The sequence below is a fragment of the Corella eumyota genome, chromosome 7 (assembly GCF_963082875.1).
Source record: "Corella eumyota chromosome 7, kaCorEumy4.1, whole genome shotgun sequence".
NCBI lineage: Eukaryota > Metazoa > Chordata > Ascidiacea > Phlebobranchia > Corellidae > Corella > Corella eumyota.
The window spans coordinates 11,181,103-11,201,603 of NC_137496.1; the positions used below are offsets into that span (position 1 = coordinate 11,181,103).

A 20,501-nucleotide genomic window follows, 5' to 3' on the forward strand; every position below is an offset into this window, starting at 1 on the left:
ATTGGATGCTATCTACTGCGGTTGGTGCATCTTGAGTAGTGTTTGTGGTTACAGCCTAAGTGTGTATAAGGTTTTTTAAGTTTTCAAAGACATTTTTTAGTCTTCCTGTTGGTTGCAATTTTGTTAGAAAGAGATTTACTGAATCATTATATTGCATCCAGTAAGTCAAGGTTTTCTTGAACCAGGTTTGTTTGCAAAGTGTACCAGCAATATTGTTCTTCACATGATTTTGAAATATCAGAAACAGGGCAACCATTTTGAGTAGCATGATTCTCTAAAATGAAATAAAAAGTATTAGTTATGAAATTAATTTATTTCAACATGAAAGCAGTGAAATTTTAATATACAACTAAAAATCTTGATTACAAAGATGATCGAGTACTTTAAATAAAAGAAAAAAAATGTTTTTTAAGGGAATTATTGTTAAATCAAAGATCAGTATGTCTTTAATTAGTCAAAAACAATAAAATTACAATTTTTCAAAAAATTAGCCCACCCGCTGAAAAAAATAGAGATTTGAGCGCCTATGATTATATTTACAGAGTTTCCACAAATTTCATTTTTGCAAGCAACAAACATATGTATGTTAGATTAAATTGAATTATAAAAAACAAATTATTTTTGTACAAACACAAGTAAGTTACAACTAGCAATGATCATAAAACCATGATCATTGCAACAAGTAATATTACTAAAAAATATTTTTAGAATAAATGGGAAACACTGCTGGGGGAATTTTCAAAATTTTTTGAAAAATAAAATATCAACAGACAAATTTATTTTTTATCTTATTTTGTAACTTGTTTAACGCCATAAGAATTAAATCTTTATATTTATGGTTAACTATTTTAGAATATAATACAATATTACATTTATTTTTTGTAATAATTAAGACATTTTATTTGTATTTAGGACCGTTTTACTTTAAAACAATTTACGTTTGATTCATCGCGGAATTTGGTAAAAAGTTGGTGTTACTATGACGACTGGTATCAACCCAAATCCAGCAGTGTTTTTGTTAATGGCAACTGGTCAAATTGAAAGTGCCGTGGTGAGTTAAAAACTTACAAAAAATTGTTTAATTACAGCATTTAAGCAATAAAAGTGACCATATATATCGTCTCCTCTAAACACTCATAGTCAGCCAGTCTGGAAAGTAGGGCAGCATGCACGCACGAGTTTTTTTTCAGTGAAAAAAATGCACGCTCGAAATTAACGTTTTGCACGCCTGGTTTTTAAAAAAATTGTGCACGCGCAATGCTGACGCCTGTTATATTTAAGCCAAATTTAATTAAAGCACGCTAACATAAATCACGTGTGCACGCGTAGACCGAAAATCGTAGTTTGTGTGTACGCGCGGTCGTGCCATTTTTTACGCTTGCACGCACGAGATCTCGTTGAAAACTGCCCTACTTTCCAGACTGGATAGTCAGGATAGTGTGCAAAGTACTTATGAACATTGTAAACAATCGGGGACCAGAAGATTTGGCCCAAACAATCAGACGGTTATGGGGAAGACTTTGTTCAATCCCAACTGTTCTCATGCTGTAGCGCCCTTGAGTAAGGCGCTATAATCGACATGAACTCTTAATAAACCAGCACTTAATCAGCAGCATAATTATTGGGCAATTATAATCTATAATATCCCAAACTGCCACAGGCAACTCGAGACTGGGTCGGAGTAACTGATGTTACTCTATGTTTAAGTCACGCATTCGACTTTCCCACATCGAGGATAAAGATATATACAAAAAAAAAAAAAAAACTTAATCGGCAGCTTAATTATCGGGCAGTTATAATCTTTAATATCCTAAACTGACAAAGTCAACTTAAGACTTGGCCGGGGTAACAAATGTTACTCTATGTTTATATCATGTTTATATAAATGTTACTCTATGTTTAGGTTGTGATGACAATCCTTCCACATCAAGAATAAGTTAATGTAAAAAAAAATTTGTGATATTTTTTTTAGTTTCCAGACTTTGACGAATTGTATTGCAAGTTTTCCTTCGTACACGGACAAGACTGGGTTGTTACAAGTGGGTTAGAAGAGGGTATTTCCCAAATAACCCACAAGAGTCGGGATGAAAGACAAGTTTTTGTGTGGAACTTTCCTCTTGAGATAACTTACAAATCCACTAATCCATTTGGATGTAAGTTATATTTTTGAAATAGTAGTAAATTTTTAAACTGAAAAAATAAACACCCCCCCACCGGACTGCATTTTAATTGTCATAATTTGATTGTAACTCTCAACTAATGTTAACCCAGGAGAATTACCTGCACACATGGCAGTTTTATTCTGTAGACCTAAAACTTTTTTAAGTTGTAGCAAATACTTAGTTGGTTGTCTTATTAAAAGTGGTAGAAAAACAACAATAAACAATAAAATACTGTGATATGATATTTAGATAAAGCTTAGAATCAAAACATTTTTGCAATTATAATTGTAATTTAATTTTTTCTGTCAGAATTGTTTCTGTTATAACTCCACTTCTACTGTTAAATAATGTTACATGTTTTATATTTATTGGCTCTTTAATTAAGTCATATTTGTAACTTTTTAAAAAGGGCCACAGCTAGTTGTAAGTTGTTACGGACCAGATGTTTTCGGTCACGATGTGGTGAGAGGTTATGGTGCCGTGCATGTACCGATGGTCCCAGGTAAACATGTAGTTAAGGTTCCTATGTTTGTACCCGTGTCTACATCAAGACTGCAAAAGTTCACAAGGTATATTTAATATACTAGTTATTATAACTAATTTTGTAGGAAAATATATAAACATTCAATTTCTTATTACTTTAAATTATTTACTTTAATTTGAAGCAACTTTTATTCTTTGTAGTTTTTATTTAAGTGCTATGATATCTTTTTCTTAAATCATTTAATTAATAATAATGCAATTGTTTCATTTACAGCTGGTTGCTGGGGCGACGACCCGAATTTGTTGACCCTAAAGTTGTTGCCCAAGGTGAAGGTCGTGATGTGACAAGAGTGAGGTCACAAGGTCATATCAAGGTTAGTTTGTTTTTCAACTTTTTATTTTGATCCATAGTGTCATGATTTTTATATATAATTCGACTTTACGATCTAATTATGAAATAAAATTTGTTATTTTAACCCCATCTTGAGTTTACTTTGTCAGTTAGGATATTATTGATCATAATTGCAGGATAGTTGCTGATTAAGTACTGGCTTAACAAGGGTTTATACCAGTTATACTGTCTTACTAAAAAGCACTACAACATGGAAGCAGTGGGGATTGAACCCAGGTCTTCATGTAGTGAAGCTAGGTGTTCTGACCACTATACAAAGCTGCCGGTCTTATTGGTATTAATCTGTTTATGATGTAACATTGTGATTAATAAACCTCTAATTAAATTTAGGTCTCATTTAATGTTGTTACAAGAGATATGAAGAAACTGGGATATGATATGATCCCATCAGATGTTACTTCTATTCCTTTACCCTCGTCTGCTATTAGTTAAAACTGTCGTCCAGAATAAAATTTAATTTTATATTAGAATATATTTTTATATGATATATGCTTCATTTATGTAATGCTGTTTTAAAAACTGATGCTGCAGATATTAAGCCAGTTTTGTAATTATGTATTATACATGTTACATTTTTATATAACTTGCTAGTTATTTATAAACTTCAATTTTTTTAAATTGTATTTTTTCCGTGGTTACATGTAAATAGTTTATATTTTTTAGTTTTAAAATAAATTTAAATTTTTATTTTTGTATTCGATAAAATCAGGTAATATATCAAGTTGTTTTATTAGGTAAAATGTCAAAAATAATATAAGAGATTGGATTTTATAGGAGGTCCTGAGTTCGATCCCCACTGCTCTTATGTTGTAGTGCCCTTTAGGGGTCGACTGAAAATGAGGGAATGAAAAATGAAGGAACCGAAAAATGAAGGAAGAACCAAACAGCAGCTTATAATTATAGAGCAATTATAATCAATAATATTCTGAACTGCTAAAGTCAACTAAGGACTGGGTTGGGGTAATAAATTTGACTTTATATTCAGGTCGGCTTATCTACATTAAGGATAAATAAATGTGAAAAATTTTTACTTCGAGGATACACTAATAATTTACAATAGAAATCATATAATAAAACCGAAGTTTACACGTTTTTCCACACACGCCTTGCAAAAATTCTAGAATTTCAGCCTAAGATTCGTTTTTTTTAGTAAATGTGTAATAAAACTCAACTAATACAACACAAAACTCAAGAATTAGACAAAAGTGAAACAATTTTAAGTTATTTTGTTTGGAAATGGTAACTAATATGGAGGAAGGTGGTCAGTGGGAAGACGTGAAAACCCGAAAACGTAAGGACAACGGAGAAGTTAATGGATATGACGTTGAACCTGATTTCAGCGACCCAGAAGATTTTGATGATGACGTTTCTGATGAAGGTATGACTCAACAAGTTATAAATTTATGTGTAATTATTCAAGTTGAGTATAAACTTTGTGTTATTTATTGTCAGATTGTTTTATCAGTTTGTCTTTTTAAATCTGTATTTTTGCATTATCTTGTACTTTGCTATTATTTTTGACTACATTTATATACATATAATGGGTGTTTTTTATATAAATTTATCTTTGATGTAGAAAGGACGATTGTCGGCCTAAATGGAAGAGTAATAATTGTTATCCTGACTCAGTCTTATGTCAACTTTGGTAGTTTGTGATATTATTGATTGTAATAGCGTGAGTTAACAGCATCATACTCATGGGGCTCTAGTATTTAAGCAGTTGGGATTAAATCTGGGATTCTTAAGTTGTGATGCTGAGTGTTTAAGATGCTTACTCTTTATTTTAAACTTTTTAGAATTGCTTGGAGATATTTTAGACAAACAACCGAAGGAAGCAGATGGGATCGATGCAGTCATCGTGGTCGATAACATCCCTGTTGTTGGACAAGATAGGATCGATAAACTTAAGTCGATTATTATGAAGATCTTCTCAAAGTTCGGAGCAATTCATTCGGATTATTTTCCACAATCGGATGGAAAAACTAAAGGGTAAATATTTTTATAAACTTAGTATTTTAGATGATTTGTTTTATTATGACATTTATTTTATTTTTTATTGAGATTTTTTTGTATAATACACCTTTTCTTAAAAAATAATATATATATATATATATATAACTTTTTTTTTAACTTGACATTAGTTTATACCATTTATAGTATCTTACTTAAGAGCGCTTCAGCTTGGGAGCAATAGGGATTGAACCTAGGGTTTCATGTAGTGAAACCAAGTGTTTTAGCCACTACACCACGATGTCTACACTTTGTCGATATTGAATGCATATTTGTGCTAATAGATTTTTTAATTTATAATAATATAGTTTTTTAATAATGTTATTTTTTTTCAACTATATTGTATATACAAACTTTTTCAGGTATATTTTTATTGAATACGAACGTCCCCAGTCAGCAAAGGAAGCAGTAAAAGGAGCGGACGGTTACAAGTTGGACAAAGTTCACACATTTCGAGTTAATCTTTTCAGTGACTTTGAAAAGTAAATTGAAAATGAAAATTGTTCGTCTGCATTATAGTTTAATAAAATAAAGTTATACCTGTACTATACTTTAAAATGATATATGTATAATTTTGGAATTTTTGTTAGAAATTAATCATCTTGCTGAATATTTATTCTTCTTTTATAATGTGGTATTTTTTGTTTATTTAAGGTCTCTATAGACAATTTTTTCATTAATAATTAACTATTTGAATATTTAAAGATATGGAAGATATTATATAAGATTGTTTTGTTTTAATCTATATCATGAACTAAAATATTTGAATTTTATTTTTTATAGGTTTGAGAATATAAGGGAGGAATGGGTTGCCCCTGAAAAACAATCGTACAAAGATATTGTAAGCATTTAACTAAACTTTCCATGTGCTGGCTTCCATTATGTTAGATCTACTTAGTACTGTATAGCTCTTTAAACTGAATATTTAAAGCTAACAAACACTATTAAAAATATTTTGATTTTTTTGTATAGATGTGTTTTTATCGATTTTGCAATTTCGAAACTAGTAAAAAAAGTGTAGTTTAAAATTAAGTTAAATTTTTTACATTTTTGATTTATATAATATATATATATTAACCTTTACTATTTTTTAAACTAGGGCAACCTTCAATACTACCTTGAAGATGAAGACTCAAATGATCAATTCAGTGTAATTTATGAGAGTGGGGAGAAAACGGCAATTTATCTTAATACGGCTCAAGAGCCTGTAGTGTTGGATGAAAGAAAGGTAAGTTTAGAGTTTAGTTTAATTTCCATTAAACTGGTCTAACCTAATTTTTGAAATATTTATTGTTAACAAGTCATTAATCCCCCCTACATTTAGCATTTTTAATTGTCATAATATGGTTATAACTCTCAACTAATATTTGCCTGTAATAATTTACCTGCACACCACAAAAGCAAAAATTTTAATTATTTAGTAGGCCAAAAAATTGGATTTACATATACATTTTTAAATCGTCTACAAAGTTTATTTTTGTATAGATATATAAAACATTGCTAGCTATTATTTTTAGTTTTTATATCTGATTTAATTCTTATTTATATATAATTAATGTTTCTATTAAAAATTCAAATATTATTAACTTATTCTTCATACAGAGATGGACTGAAACATACACAAGATGGTCGCCAAAAGGATCCTACCTCGCAACATTTCACGCTAAGGGAATTGCCTTATGGGGGGGATCCGAGTTTAGACAAAAGCAGAGATTTGCCCACCCTGGCGTCCATTTCATTGACTTCTCACCTTGTGAAAGGTAAATTAATGTTAAGATCTTAAAGGTTTATAGAAAAAACTCTGAAACTAATATTTGCTTGGGTTATTTACCCGCGCACCACAAACAGCAGTTTTTTTTATTTTGTAAGTCTTTATATTGGACAAACATATGTAACACTCCTTATACTTCTCTATATATATAAAATAGTAGCATAAATAAATATTTGAATTCTTTTTTATTTTAGTGGTTGTACAACCAAATTAATGTGACTTAATAGTTTAAACATTGACAATAATTTTGTTTACAAATTTTTAAATATAACATTTTTAAACTTATTAGTTTTAATTTTTTTGTGCTCGTATTTTGGACTCTTTTAATCAAGTTTTACACCTTAATTAACAACCAAACTGTTCACAGATATTTGGTGACATTCAGTCCAATGAGGGAAGAAGGAAATGATGATCATCAAGCAATTATTATTTGGGATGTTTTCAGTGGAGCAAAGAAGAGGAGTTTCAATGCTGATATGTCGATGGAGGACGACAGACAATGGCCCATTTTTAAGTAAGTTTTAACTTGTTTTTTAAAGGTTTTTTAAAATAGTTTTTTTCTATTTATTTATCTTTGATGTGGAAAGGCCGACTTCACAACCTAAACATAGAGTAACATTTGTTACCCTGACCCAGTCTTAAGTCGACTTTGGCAGTTTGGGATATTTTAATTTATAATTGCTAATTGCATGATAATTAAGTGTTTGCCTAGCAAGAGTTTATACTGTTTAAAACACCCTTTTTAAAGGCGCTACAGCATAAAGCAAATTAAACACAGGACATTATGTAGTGAAGCTTGTATTTCTGATCGCTACACAATGCTGGCAGTTAGATATGTTAAAAGGGGCCTTTTATCTAATTTTGAATTAAACTAATATTTTGTTTTAAAGGTGGAGTGCTGATGGTAAATACTTTGCCCGCAAAGCGAAAGGTGTCCTTAGTGTTTATGAGACTCCTGTAAGTATTGTTAAGTTCTTACCATTATTGTATGCTAACTATCAGATAAACTTGAATTTTTGTTTTATAGTCGATGGGTCTTCTTGACAAGAAAAGTATTGCCATTAATGGGATAAGGTAAGAAAGTTTATGTTTTTAGCCTCGGGTTTTTCCTATTTATTCATCTTAATGTAAAAGTCTAACTTTAAGACCTAAGCGCAGTGTAACATCTGTTACTCTCATTCTCAAGTTAACTTTAGCAGTTTGGGATATTATAGATTATAATTTTCCCTTAATTATAAGCTGCTGATTAAGTATTAGCTCAGCAGAAGTTTATACTGTTTATAGTGCTTTACTCAAAAGCATGTTAGATTAAAAGCAGTAAAAATCTAACCCAGAATCTTATACAGTAAAGCCAAGCAAGTTATTGAAATGTGTTTTAAACACCGTTTATCTTTTAGCATAAAAATTAACTTAATATAAGCACAAACCTTGTTGTAGTGAGTTCTTCTGGTCCCCAGTTGACAACATGCTAGCTTTCTGGATCCCCGAACAGAATGAGATCCCAGCAAGAGTGACCATCCTAGCTATCCCATCCAGGACTGAGGTGAGAGTGAAGAACTTGTTTAATGTGACCGATATCAGGTTGAACTGGCACAAGCAGGGAAGGTTTCTGTGTGTGAAAGTCGATCGCTACAACAAGTCTAAAAAGGTAATTTCATTTTTTTATTTATTTAACCTAAGCTTTTACTTTTAAGTTCAGGTTGTGATTTGTTTTTATTTAAGTTATTATTATTTTTTTTTTATATATCCCTTAAATGGGATAGGTTTTTACTATTTTTATTGGGTAAGGGTTCGCAGTTTGGGACGTGTCTAAGCAACCTAAAAACGCCGGGCTCAAGGGTGAATAGTGTGGCATTGGTCTGGCTTGAACCTAAAACCTTTCGGCTTGTAGTCCGACTCCATGACCAGTTCACCACACTAGCGGACTTTTTTGCTATATACTTAACGTACTGTTCACTATGGTATTAGATTTTTCTTCAAATTTCAAAAAAAAAATTTAACTTATCTCTTTATGTTCCAGGCAACTATCTCCAACTTCGAGATTTTCCACATCAACGAGAAACAAGTCCCCGTCGATATCGTGGAACTGAAAGAACAAGTCATCGCTTTTGCATGGGAGCCAACTGGCAACAAATTTTGTTGCCTACATGGAGAAGCACCTAGGATTAGTGCAACTTTCTATGAGATCAGGAACGGAAAAGTTGAACATTTGGGTGAGAAAAAAAAACTCGCTAATTTTACAAATTTTTAGGTTTATATATTTGCTTTTTTTGTGTTACGTTATCCTTAGTGTGAAAGGTCGACTTTATTGCCTAAACATAAAGTAACATTCGTAACCCCAACCCAGTTTCCGGTTGCCTTTAGGAGTTTGGGATATTATAGATTATATCTTCTTGATAATTAATTTGTTTACTGGTTTTTGATCTAGCAGGAGTTTGTAATATTTATAGCGGATAACTTAAGGGCCCTACAGCATGAGAGCAGTGGGGATCGAACCCGGGACCTTTTTAGTTCTAATGACTTATATACTATTGTGCTTTGGTAATGATTTGTTTAATAAGAATAAATTTATTGTTTAGAAACAATGGAAAGAAAACAAGCCACTCATATATTCTGGTCACCGGCTGGTCAGTTTGTTTTACTTGTTGGACTCAACAGGTTGGTGTTTATTATCTTTGAATATAAATATTTGGTTAACTAAACAATACCTTTAAATAAAGATGTTCTGAACCATTTTTTCCACAAAAAGAAGATATAGTTACGGCTTTTATCTTACCACATTCTAGTTAAATATATTTATTAGACCCAGAATTAAAATCAGACGAGTTAACATATTTTAATTTTACTAATTGCTTTTACAGTTTTAATGTCTCATTACTTGTATTAGTGAATAGCTCACTCTATGGTTGGCATTTTAAATATTATAATATGGTTGCAACTATTAACATTTGCCTGGAATTATTTACTTACACACCACAAGCAGCAGTTTTTTTTACTTTGTAGACCCCATAAGTTGAACATACAAATATATCTATGTCCCCACTATATTATATATGGATAGTTTTTTAAATTTTTGGAAATATATACATTTTACATGACCCTAAGATGTATGCACTCCCAATAATGATTTTAATTGTTTTTAGTAACACGAGTCAACTGGAGTTCATCGATACAGGTGATATGTCGGTGATGAACACCGGTGAACACTTGATGGTGTCTGATGTAGAGTGGGATCCAACTGGAAGATATTTGGTCTCCATTGTCAGTTGGTGGGCTCACAAGGTAATTCTATTTATTTTTAATATTTATTTATCCTTGATGTTGTAAAGTTGACTTTGCAACCTAAACATAGAGTAACATCAGTTACCCCAACCTAGTTTTAAGTTGACTATTACCAGTATTTTTGAGTATAATTGCCCAATAATCAATCTGCTGATTAAGTGTAGGCTTAGCAGGAGTTTATATCATTTATAGTATCTTACTTAAGAACTCTACAGCATAAAAGCAGTAGGGATCGAACCCAGGACCTTGTGTAGAAATAAATCCGAGTGTTAATTTTTTGCCAAAGGGGTATTGTTAATTAAATTTTGGATTTTTGACACGATTTGTTAATATTTCAGATTGACAATGCTTTCTGGGTGTGGTCGTTCCAAGGTCGATTACTTCGCAAATTTCCAACCGAGCGATTGTGTCAGTTGCTATGGCGACCAAGACCCAAAACTCTGCTGGCCAGCGACGAGATTAAGGTAGGCACTTTTATCATGTGCACCTCAAAGTAAACACTTTTTAATTTTGATTTTGATTTTTTTCTTTTGTGATAAATTGTTAATTGTGTTTTTTTTTTAGAAAATCCGCAAGGATCACAAAACTTACAGCAAGATCTTTGAGGCGAAAGATCGAATGTTACAAAACAGGGTTTCCAAAGATATTATCGATAAAAGACGAGCACTCATGGACAAATATTTATCGTACCGAAAGCACTGCACTGATTTGTACCAAACTAACACACCATATCGTCGTGAACTTCGTAACGGTAAAAATTGTTGTTTTATTTCAAATATATGTATACGAAATTTAAAACAGAAAATTGTTTTATTTTTGTTACTAAAAGTTCAACCCTTTTAATGAGCTGTTTCATTTATTTTTCCATGTTACCACTAGGTGGTTTTGTGGTTGACCCAAAATTTGCCTTAATAATTGCCTTAACACACAGTTTTTATTTAAAGGCACATACATTAAGCATATTCATTAATCTTCATTATCTTTAAACAGTCTCTCCTTACAGCTTAAAGCATTTAAAGTCATAGATGGCAAATATTATGAATTAATCATAACCCTAAAAACAATTTATTTAAATAGACACTTTATTATCCTTCAAGGTTTACCTAAATTTTGGTAAAATGTCGTTGTTAAAATTTTGGTTTTCCATGATCAGGCTGAGCAGTTTTAATATTTAATTGTTTGAACTATTTATTTTATAATTTATGTGTTTAGGAGTAAACACTGATGAAATAGACAGCCACACTGAGGATTGGGATGAAGTAACCGTAGAAATTTTAATTGACGAAGAAGAATCTGTTTTACCCGATAAGGAGTAATTGACCCCCTTACAACCCCCCACTACTTGCAGGTTAGTTTATCCTCAATCTTGGTGTTTTTTGGGGGAATCTTTTTTGTTTTTGTAATGCATGGGGTATGAACAAAATTTAGTGTAAGTGATTGAGATGTAAAAAAAATTTTCAGCCAAATTTAAAATAAAAGTGAAAAAAATGGAAACAAAAACTTTTTCTTTTAAGTTTTTATTTTTGGATATTATTTATCATTGTTTTCGTAGTCTGTAACGATCTTTTTTCTGTTTTGTGGTCTTTTCACATATTTTTTTAAATTTAGGATTAAATTTTAAGGCAAATTTGTAAAACTTGAAATTTTAAAAAATTTGACCTTTGTTACATTTTAGGAGTTTTCAAATTCCTGCAAGTAACTTTTACACCAGCTTTAAATACAAACCTGGTGTGGTGTTTAATTTTGTACAGTAAGAAATGGAATATACCGAAGTTTTAAACTGGAATAGATTCGAAACAAAATTTGTGTCTGCTATTTTTTTGTTTTTGTATCGCGTCAACAAAAGTTGTTCAATTTTTGGTTCCGGTTGTTTGAAAATATGAATAAAATATTTTAGAAGTAATTTTGTGAATTTGGGTTTGTTTGTTTTAGTAGGCTGGTTCTATTTAAGTCAACTTGCTTTTATTGAAAAACAAGTGTTTTTTAAAGTAGTGTTTTTCGTTTACTTTAAAAGTCTTAAAGTTTGAGTGTAAGAGAAAGTTTTTAAATAACTTGTGTTACTTTACTTCCAAGATCTTAAGAATTAGAAAACATAACCCTAATTCATACTTTTTTTCTTTGCATTTTGGTTGAAAATCCCACCGACTTTTTAAATTTTCAAAGTTTGTATATTTAATGGAGTTAAGTGGATAATATATGTCCAATTCATAGGTCAAAAAATGCAGTTTGTGGTGCACAGGTAAATTATCAAGGGCAATTATTAATTGGGAGTTGTGACCATATTACAACAATTAAAACGCCGACTGTAAGGAAAACGAGTATTTAGTAAGAAAGGAATTTATTTAACACAGAAGTAATACTTAGGTAGCATTGCAATATTGAAATAGTACAAGAACATAAACACAGTAATACAAAGATCTATGATAGAATTAATGCAGAGTACATTATTGTCATTATATAGAAACCTGATTTAAATAAAAGCTATCAAGTTAAATATAAAGAATAAAAATAATACATTTAAACATTAGTACAAACAGAAAATATGCTACATTATTGTTAAGGCAATTTTAAAGTGATATATAAAACATTATTAGAGTTTATTACAAAAAAACAAACTGTATTTGTTTTCTTATTGAGTAACCCTTTCTTCCTATATTTCTGGACTTTCTATGATTTAACCAGGGCTTTCAACAAATTCTTACAAATGGTTTTTATTTAAAAAAATTGAAAAGTTTAAAACCGTAAAAGTTTTTCACAACTAAGGCTTAAGGTACCATCACAATTTAGCTTGGGTCGATTCATCCCTGGTCAACTCAGCCCTGGACAAACCTACTTAATAACACCTTGAAGGTTATACTGTCAGTGGGCTGAATCAACCGCTTACCAAAATTTAATGTTGGGTTGCCCGTAACTTCCTTGACTCTTCCTGCTCGAGATAAACTAATTGTTCCATATCCATGGCAACGTTACGATCCGAAACAATCTCCGATAAATCCTTCATTAACTTCTCATTTTGTGTCACGAGTCGCGGGTCATCGAACTTGACCCCAAGTAATATCTGATGTGCTTCGGCGAACACTGTTTCTCCGAGAGCATTGATGCATCTCGCTTTCATGTTTGATATTCTTCGGACGAAGATATTTGAAGTAAAAAGCGATGGCTCTCTGCTTTCTCTAGTGTCCACATGTGACGTCATTGGCCTCCTGTAAAAATAATATTTTTATTTTAAAATACCAAATAATTCAACTTTTATTGCTTTTTTAAATTAAAATTTAAAGTTTTTAACTCGTACCGTGGGGTGATAGTTTTGTCCGATGTAATAGTTGAATCATCTAAGTTTAAAGCCTCTTCCATAATTCCAAACATGTCGATATATTCCGAGTCATTTAAACTTAGTTTGTCGTCAGGTAGCTCACCTATTTGAACAACAATGATAATACAATTTAAAGCAGAAAATCTAGATACATTAGCTAGTGCAAATATTAAGTTAAAAATGAGGTAAGGGAAAATAAAGGAAAGCAAAAAAAGTTGAAATCTTAAAAATAAAATGTGAAAATCGAGTTTTTTGACCTATTCTAATAAGGCACTCAAACATTGTAATAGTAAAAGAGAAAAGATCTGGTATATAATCACACATACTTTACATTAAAGCAACATACAAATACTTTTCAAAACTGGCAATAAAGTTTACCTTCACTGCTTGACGAGGACTCAAAATCATCATCGATGGAGTACAGGGTATCAGCCAACTCCCCATCCTCAGGAATAATTCCATCACTTATAAGACTTTGAATGAACTCATCTGTGCTTTCTAACGTGCTAGATGGAGTACCAGAGTCCCCTAGAGAATTGTTGTTTTCTAAATTCAATAGTTTGGGTTAAAATATTTGTTTTGTAGGTAAGTTTGTAATTTTTATTCAGTTTGATGATTAAATCTAAAAACATACAACATAACACCAAATAGGGGTTGTAACTTAAAATGACCAATGTATAAAGGGGTTACTCTTCCAGAATTTCATTAAATTAACTTTAATATAATGTTCTAGTATAAAGAATTGGTGGGGGTTAAAATAAAACCCTTTTTTCCCCTTTAAATAACACACGTCTATGTTTTTGTTACCATATTCTTTATATTTTACCCAAGATCTTGATAACGTTTTAATTAATTGCTAGTAGTGGGAATAGTAACATCAAAGTGTAAAAACTTTAAATTTTCTGAAGTTATTTACCTTCAGTTGTATGAATTGGTTTATATACCACAGTTCCATGCAATTCATTTTCATTTATTGTATTAATTGTGTTTATAATTGGGTTTAATCGATGGATTTCCTCAATCTTGGGGTCTAAGTCTTTTGATAATGAGTTTAAATGGGTGATTGAGTTTTGTTCAATTGTCTTAATGTCTTTAGGTTTTACATTTTTCTTGGGTTTGGGTTTTGGGTGATTTTTTACTTCTTCGTGAATTTGCTAAAATATAAAAATATTTTTTAATTGGGTTACTTACATATTATATCAACCTTTTACTTTTTTTTTGTATATATCTTTATCCTCAATGTGGGGAGATCGAATGCGCGACTTAAACATAGAGTAACAACCATTACTCCGACCCAGTCTTGAGTTGCCTTTGGCAGTTTGGGATATTATAGATTATAATTGCCCAATAATTATACTGCTGATTAAGTCCTGGCTCAGCAGAAGTTTACACCGTTTTTAGCGCCTCACTCAAGGGCGCTACAGCATGAGATCAGTGGGGATTGAACCCACGACCTCATTTTGGTGTAGCAAGTGTTTTTACCACTTCACCACGCTTATTTACAGTAGAATATTTCCTTACCATATTGTTTCCGAATGAAGTATGGATAAAATTCTTTTCTTTTGATTGTTTTCTAATTTTTTCGTTCTCAGCACCTTTTACTTTCATTGCTTCTCTACATTAATATAAAAGCTTTGTTTTAAATGTCAACAACAAAAATATAAAAAAAGGATCTTAAATTTATAAAAATTTTGGATTTAAAGCACACCAATATCACACTATTTGCCTTTGGCACCACTTGGCACCAACACTTCAAAGTAATAACTTTTTTTATAGAACAAGTTTGTTATTAAAGTGCTTACTTTAGTTTTTGTATCCTTTCGTCGGCTTCTTTTTGTTTTTTTATCCTCAATCGATCCCTTGCAGTAAGAAGTTTGAAAGAACTTAAAAACAAAAAATAATATTAAAGTAAATTTCAATTCTTCATAATAGTTTATTTAACTGGTATTCAAAAAAGTTCAAATTAATAATTTAGTTTAATTAGTAATATGGCCGGCAGCGTGGTGTAGTGGTAAGAACACTTGCTACACCACACATGAGGTAGTGGGTTCAATCCCCACTGATATTATGCTGTAGCACCCTTGAGTAAGGCGCTATAAACGGTATAAACTCCTGCTGAGCCAGCACTTAATCAGCAGCATAATTATCAAGCAATTATAATCAATATAATATCCCAAACTGCCACAGGCAACTCGAAACTGGGTCGGAGTAACTTATGTTACTCTATGTTTAAGTTGCGCATTCGACTTTTCCACATCGAGGATAAAGATATATACAAAAAAAAAAAAAATATGGTTTTATTAATAGCTTGGTTTAATTAGTATTTACTTGTTAGCATTTCTGTCCAATAAAATTGGATGTTGAAGTATTTTCTTCGCTGTTGCTCTTTTTTGTGGATCGCGGTCAAACATTCTTTAAATATAAAATACTTTAATTAGGCAATAGTTGATATTGATATTTTATAATATTTAAATAAACAAACTGGTTTTGAAAAGTCTTAAATTATTTTTTTATTATTATTGTAGCCCTGTTTTAAAGTATAGCAAGTGTATTACGCATATATATATTTCCTATTTATTTATAATAAGTGTTATTATAAGTGGTTTGTACTTAAAATTTTATTAAATTTTGTTTGGAAATTAGGCCTTTAGACCCTTAAGAATAGTGCAGTCCTGTTATATAGTACAACAGATTTCCTTTCAATAAAACAATGTTACAATTTTAATTTATTTATAATACATGTTATTATAAGTGGTTTGTACTTATAATTTTTATCAAGTTATGTTTTGAAAATTTGGTAAACTTTTTAAATATTTGTTCAACCGTTAAAGTTGTGGTTCACTTTACAAACTAAACCTTTAAAATTAAAATCACTAAAGTCAATTAAGAACCACATTTAAACCCTTTTAACAGGTAGGCAAGTAGGTTTTATTATCAGTTTATTATATTACTACCTTAAAAATATTGACATTAAAGAGATATGGTGTAATTGTATTCTAACAATCCACATTATTTCATCACATTGATTATATTATAACACACAATGTGGTGGTGAAGTGTTCATATTTGTTTAATGATCTTGCAAAAGCCTTTGATAAATGAACTGTAAATATTTATTTAACTTATCGCTTATTAAAAGAGCGTATTTAAATAACTGTACATACTTAATATTATAATCTACAAACCAGTTAGTTCTGTAACATAAATATAGGATATAAAGATACACAAAAAAAATTAATTTTTTTTAAGTATACACATAAATAACATAACTTATATATTAGGGGTTACTATATTGCCACAAATACTTTATTAAACTACTTATGTTAGCTTCTTTAAAAAACTAACCCAATTAACAGCTACTAACCTTCCCAATATATTGTTAAGACCTCTTGAGTAGTTCTCAGGTAATGTAGGGATATAATCGGACACTATCTTTAACATTATGTCCATTAGAGTTTTTCCATTAAAGGCATGACCTTGGCAACATATCTCGTATAATACACACCCCAATGACCTGTTAATACAAAATGAAATTAAATATTCTAAAGTAACATAATTTAGTTTATAGGTAACCCTATGGTTGGCATTTTAATTGTCATAATATGGTTGCAACTTTTAACTAATATTTGCTCGTGATAATTTACATGTGCACCAAAAACCGTTTTATTTAAATTTTAGGCCTATAAATTGGAAAACCTATTATTATAGTCCACTGTTTGAATGTTACATAATATAGGGCTATACTTCTACTATAATATGGATTTAAAGGTATATTAAAATTAATTTTTAATTAAAAGTTAATTAAATATAAGATTTGAAATTTAAAGTTTTTAGTTATCAGTAACAATATTTAATTAATTTTATTACTTATTTAATTAAACATATGTTTAATACTTTGACCAAATTACCCCTGGGCATTTTGATTGTTATTGCACATAGAGAGTAACAATTAAACAATAAAACAATTATGACATCACAATTGCACCACAAACCCCTTTGGCAATTAATTTGAGTGAAGGAAAACGTTTGTTATTCCATTGTTTACATAACAATTGAGAATTCACTTAAAGGGGGCTGACCATTTACTTTAAACAAATAGAATTGTTAAGATTATTATGACTTCACAAACATTTGATCAAACAAAATGAAGTAGCATCCAAAAAATTTAAAATTAACGACAATTTAACCTTCGTATCAGAATTTAAATATAATAATTTAAATTCAGCTTTCTTTAACAAAGATCAAAGTATAATTAACAATCAAATAAAATAAAAAAGGGGGATTTGAAATTTGATTCCCAGGAATTTTGTGCTTTAGAATAGATAGTTACAACACAATGATAAATAAAATAACAAGGACTTTGTTGTTACATTATAATATAATAATTGTTTTTAGGAATTTCTATTATTTTAAATTAAAATTAGACGAAATGTTATATTGGATTCTGTATAATTACATTTGAATAATTTACTTTTAAAGAATATAATAAAACCTAATGCCCTATAAATAAGCTGCTGATTAAGTGTTGACTCAGTAGGAGTTTATGCAGTTTATAGCGCCTTACTTAAGAATGCTACAGCATGAAAGCAGTGGGGATTGAAACCACGATCTCATGTAGTAAAGCTAAATGTTCTGACCACGACAGCATGCTATGGTGTTTAGTTTTCAAATGTAATTCATAAATAACTCTGTTAAAGTCCTGCGAACCGGTCATGGCATCGGACTACGAGCCGACAGGTTTCGGGTCCGAGCCGCACTAACGTCACACTATTCGTGCTTGAGCCCAGCGTTTACGGATAGCTCGTTCACGTCATAACAGCACACCCTTCCCCAATAAAAAATATAAAACCTATCACCTTAAGGTGATATAACGCTGTTAAAAATAAAAACAAATTACCATATGTCACATTTTTGGTCGTATTGTTCGTGTTTAAGCACTTCAGGGGACATGTAATATGGAGTGCCCACAAATGTGCTGGCCATATCTGAAGCTCCCATTAATATCCGAGATATTCCAAAGTCGCCGATCTTAACTTTGTTGTTTTTAAGGAAAATATTTCGACTTTTTAAGTCACGGTGTAACACACGACTAAAGAAAAAAGGGAATACTTTAATTGCGTAATTGAATAGAAAAATAGTATTTAAAGTTTGGTTTTTTGGGTCACTTTTGTAACCATATTGTCTTTTTCTATTTAAAATTTCATGAATACATTTTAAAGTAATTTGTATTTATTTATAAGTATAAGAATAACTTTGGTTTTTTTTAAATATCAAATATCATTTAAGCCTGGATTATTAGGTCACTTTTTATAACCATGTAGTCTTCTTTATTTAAGAAAAAAACAAGCTATAAACTTTTAAAGGTAAATTGTATTTTTAAAACCAATTTAGAGTCATAAAAAAAGGTTTTTCGCAGGCAATAAAATTTGTTTTGTTTGTTAACAAAATGTCAATGGTATTTTGATTGTCTCTTAGTACTCGAAACAATTTAACAACCTCTTAAAATATATAAAACAGTGTTAAATTTATGTGGTGTACAAAATATAAAACGTTAGGTTTAATGACCATTTAAAAATCCCATGTGTCAAAATTTAATTACTTTAGCATGTTTTAAACCAAAAATTTTCAAACTAACCTTTCGTGCATGTAACTGATTGCTTTTAACAATTGTTTGAGCCATTTTATAACCTGATCTTCTGGTACTTTTTCATTTTTATCTTTGTACTCCTGTACTTTACATTCTAAATCACCACCCTATTAAAAAACATTATTACTAAGTAAAATATTAAATAATAAATTTAGTAAAAACTAATCGATAGCTTGCCATACGATTGACTTTTTATTTGTTGTAGTATGATCGCAACTGATATTTGTGTATAATTAATAACCTGTGCACCACAAATGGCAGTTCAATTTATTTTGTAGACCACGTCCACCAAGCTCCAATATAAATAGATTAGTGTAGGTAAATATTAAAGAACAATCTCACACAATAATATTTCATGATATTGTCCTTATACAAACAAATTATTTTTACCTCACAATACTCTAAAACGATGCAAAAGAATTGACCGTCGAGAAAACTGTCGTGAAATTGGACGATGTTATCGTGCTTCATTCGAGATAAAAGTTTTGCTTCCCTCATTGCATCGACTGTTTCTCCAGGATCAACAGGGCCCACACATATTTGTTTCATCACTTTTCTATGGAGAAGAAAGTAAAAAAAGGTTATTTTGTCATTCCTTAAAATTCCGTTCTATACTTAACTAAGTTTACTTTTGCATATAAAGGGTTTATTTTAATGTTAAATATTTTAAGAACATACAGATAATACAACTTTAAGCTATTATTGTGATCAAAATATGGGTATTACTTAACTAAATGTTTAGTTAAACCAGTTTTTTTTGCCATTTTTACCATCTTGCAACCATTATTAATAATTTAATACATTATTGATTTAATATTGGTAAACTTTACTATATGGTATGTTTAATATTATTTTAGGATCAATATTTGATGAATAATTTAAATATTAATCCATTAATAATTTATATTTTAGATACTAAGTAACCAAACATGTAATACTATAGTTAGCTAAAACATAGCAATAAGAAATGATATTGTAAGCCTATATTTAAATAACTAAAATTTAAAAGTATTTTACTGTTTGTTATTCTGATGTTTATCTTCTGTAAGAAAAGCTGTCCCAAAGCTTCCAGATCCGATCTTTTTTATAACTTTATATCGGTCGACTATCGTTGTATATTTTCCACTTGACGATAATGCTTTCACATTAAAATCATTTGGTAAATTCTTCGGCAACGGCATTTTTACTTTTTAAATGTAGTTCTAAGTAGAAAATAAATTAAAGTTAATCCGACTACTAATGTAAAAATATAACATTTTGTCAATTTAATTTTTAATGCAAACATTGATTAAATTTTAACTTAGAAGCTATATTAACTGATAAATACCAACTATCTGCCTGATTGTATAAAAAATAATTATTTTTCCTTAAAAATATTGTAAAGTAACTTGTATTAAATTTAACAGGTCTACTTTATTTTT

At 30.2% G+C, this 20,501-nt stretch overlaps 3 protein-coding genes across 3 annotated transcripts; 2 read left to right on the forward strand and 1 right to left on the reverse strand.

Moving 5' to 3' along the window:
- The first annotated feature begins 814 nt into the window (after positions 1-814).
- Positions 815-3,686, forward strand: LOC145759089 (B9 domain-containing protein 1-like). Its single transcript, XM_082572830.1, has 5 exons — positions 815-1,051; positions 1,973-2,153; positions 2,572-2,731; positions 2,920-3,019; positions 3,388-3,686. The coding sequence occupies exons 1-5, from the start codon at positions 980-982 to the stop codon at positions 3,487-3,489; spliced, it is 615 nt and encodes a 204-aa protein (XP_082428956.1). The 5' UTR covers positions 815-979; the 3' UTR covers positions 3,490-3,686.
- Positions 3,687-4,151: 465 nt separating this feature from the next.
- LOC145760558 (eukaryotic translation initiation factor 3 subunit B-like) lies at positions 4,152-12,017 on the forward strand. The gene is made up of 17 exons (XM_082574477.1): positions 4,152-4,435; positions 4,854-5,046; positions 5,430-5,549; positions 5,851-5,908; positions 6,167-6,295; positions 6,670-6,827; positions 7,206-7,352; positions 7,729-7,795; positions 7,866-7,912; positions 8,276-8,486; positions 8,859-9,051; positions 9,418-9,496; positions 9,982-10,120; positions 10,459-10,584; positions 10,685-10,871; positions 11,333-11,468; positions 11,796-12,017. Exons 1-16 carry the CDS (start codon positions 4,294-4,296, stop codon positions 11,434-11,436), a joined length of 2,100 nt encoding a protein of 699 aa, XP_082430603.1. The 5' UTR covers positions 4,152-4,293; the 3' UTR covers positions 11,437-11,468; positions 11,796-12,017.
- A 546-nt stretch (positions 12,018-12,563) lies between these two features.
- LOC145759397 (serine/threonine-protein kinase Nek11-like) lies at positions 12,564-20,274 on the reverse strand. The gene is made up of 12 exons (XM_082573218.1): positions 20,098-20,274; positions 19,471-19,636; positions 19,069-19,187; positions 18,331-18,522; positions 16,798-16,947; positions 15,762-15,845; positions 15,236-15,316; positions 14,955-15,048; positions 14,350-14,587; positions 13,812-13,979; positions 13,413-13,536; positions 12,564-13,323 (listed from the first exon to the last, which is right to left on the reverse strand). Exons 1-12 carry the CDS (start codon positions 20,259-20,261, stop codon positions 13,011-13,013), a joined length of 1,893 nt encoding a protein of 630 aa, XP_082429344.1. The 5' UTR covers positions 20,262-20,274; the 3' UTR covers positions 12,564-13,010.
- Positions 20,275-20,501: the final 227 nt, after the last annotated feature.

Bases quoted from the DNA above. Each gene is read 5' to 3' on its own strand.
- LOC145760558 (XM_082574477.1), top strand. From the start codon at position 4,294: ATGGTAACTAATATGGAGGAAGGTGGTCAGTGGGAAGACGTGAAAACC. The intron at 4,436-4,853 runs GTATGACTCAAC...TAAACTTTTTAG, and splicing joins TGATGACGTTTCTGATGAAG to AATTGCTTGGAGATATTTTA. The intron at 10,872-11,332 runs GTAAAAATTGTT...TTATGTGTTTAG, and splicing joins TCGTCGTGAACTTCGTAACG to GAGTAAACACTGATGAAATA.
- LOC145759397 (XM_082573218.1), bottom strand. From the start codon at position 20,261: ATGCCGTTGCCGAAGAATTTACCAAATGATTTTAATGTGAAAGCATTA. The intron at 19,637-20,097 runs GTAAAATACTTT...TCTTCTCCATAG, and splicing joins AAACATCAGAATAACAAACA to AAAAGTGATGAAACAAATAT. The intron at 14,588-14,954 runs GTAAGGAAATAT...TTTATATTTTAG, and splicing joins CTTCATTCGGAAACAATATG to CAAATTCACGAAGAAGTAAA.
- LOC145759089 (XM_082572830.1), top strand. From the start codon at position 980: ATGACGACTGGTATCAACCCAAATCCAGCAGTGTTTTTGTTAATGGCA. The intron at 2,154-2,571 runs GTAAGTTATATT...CTTTTTAAAAAG, and splicing joins ATCCACTAATCCATTTGGAT to GGCCACAGCTAGTTGTAAGT. The intron at 3,020-3,387 runs GTTAGTTTGTTT...AATTAAATTTAG, and splicing joins GGTCACAAGGTCATATCAAG to GTCTCATTTAATGTTGTTAC.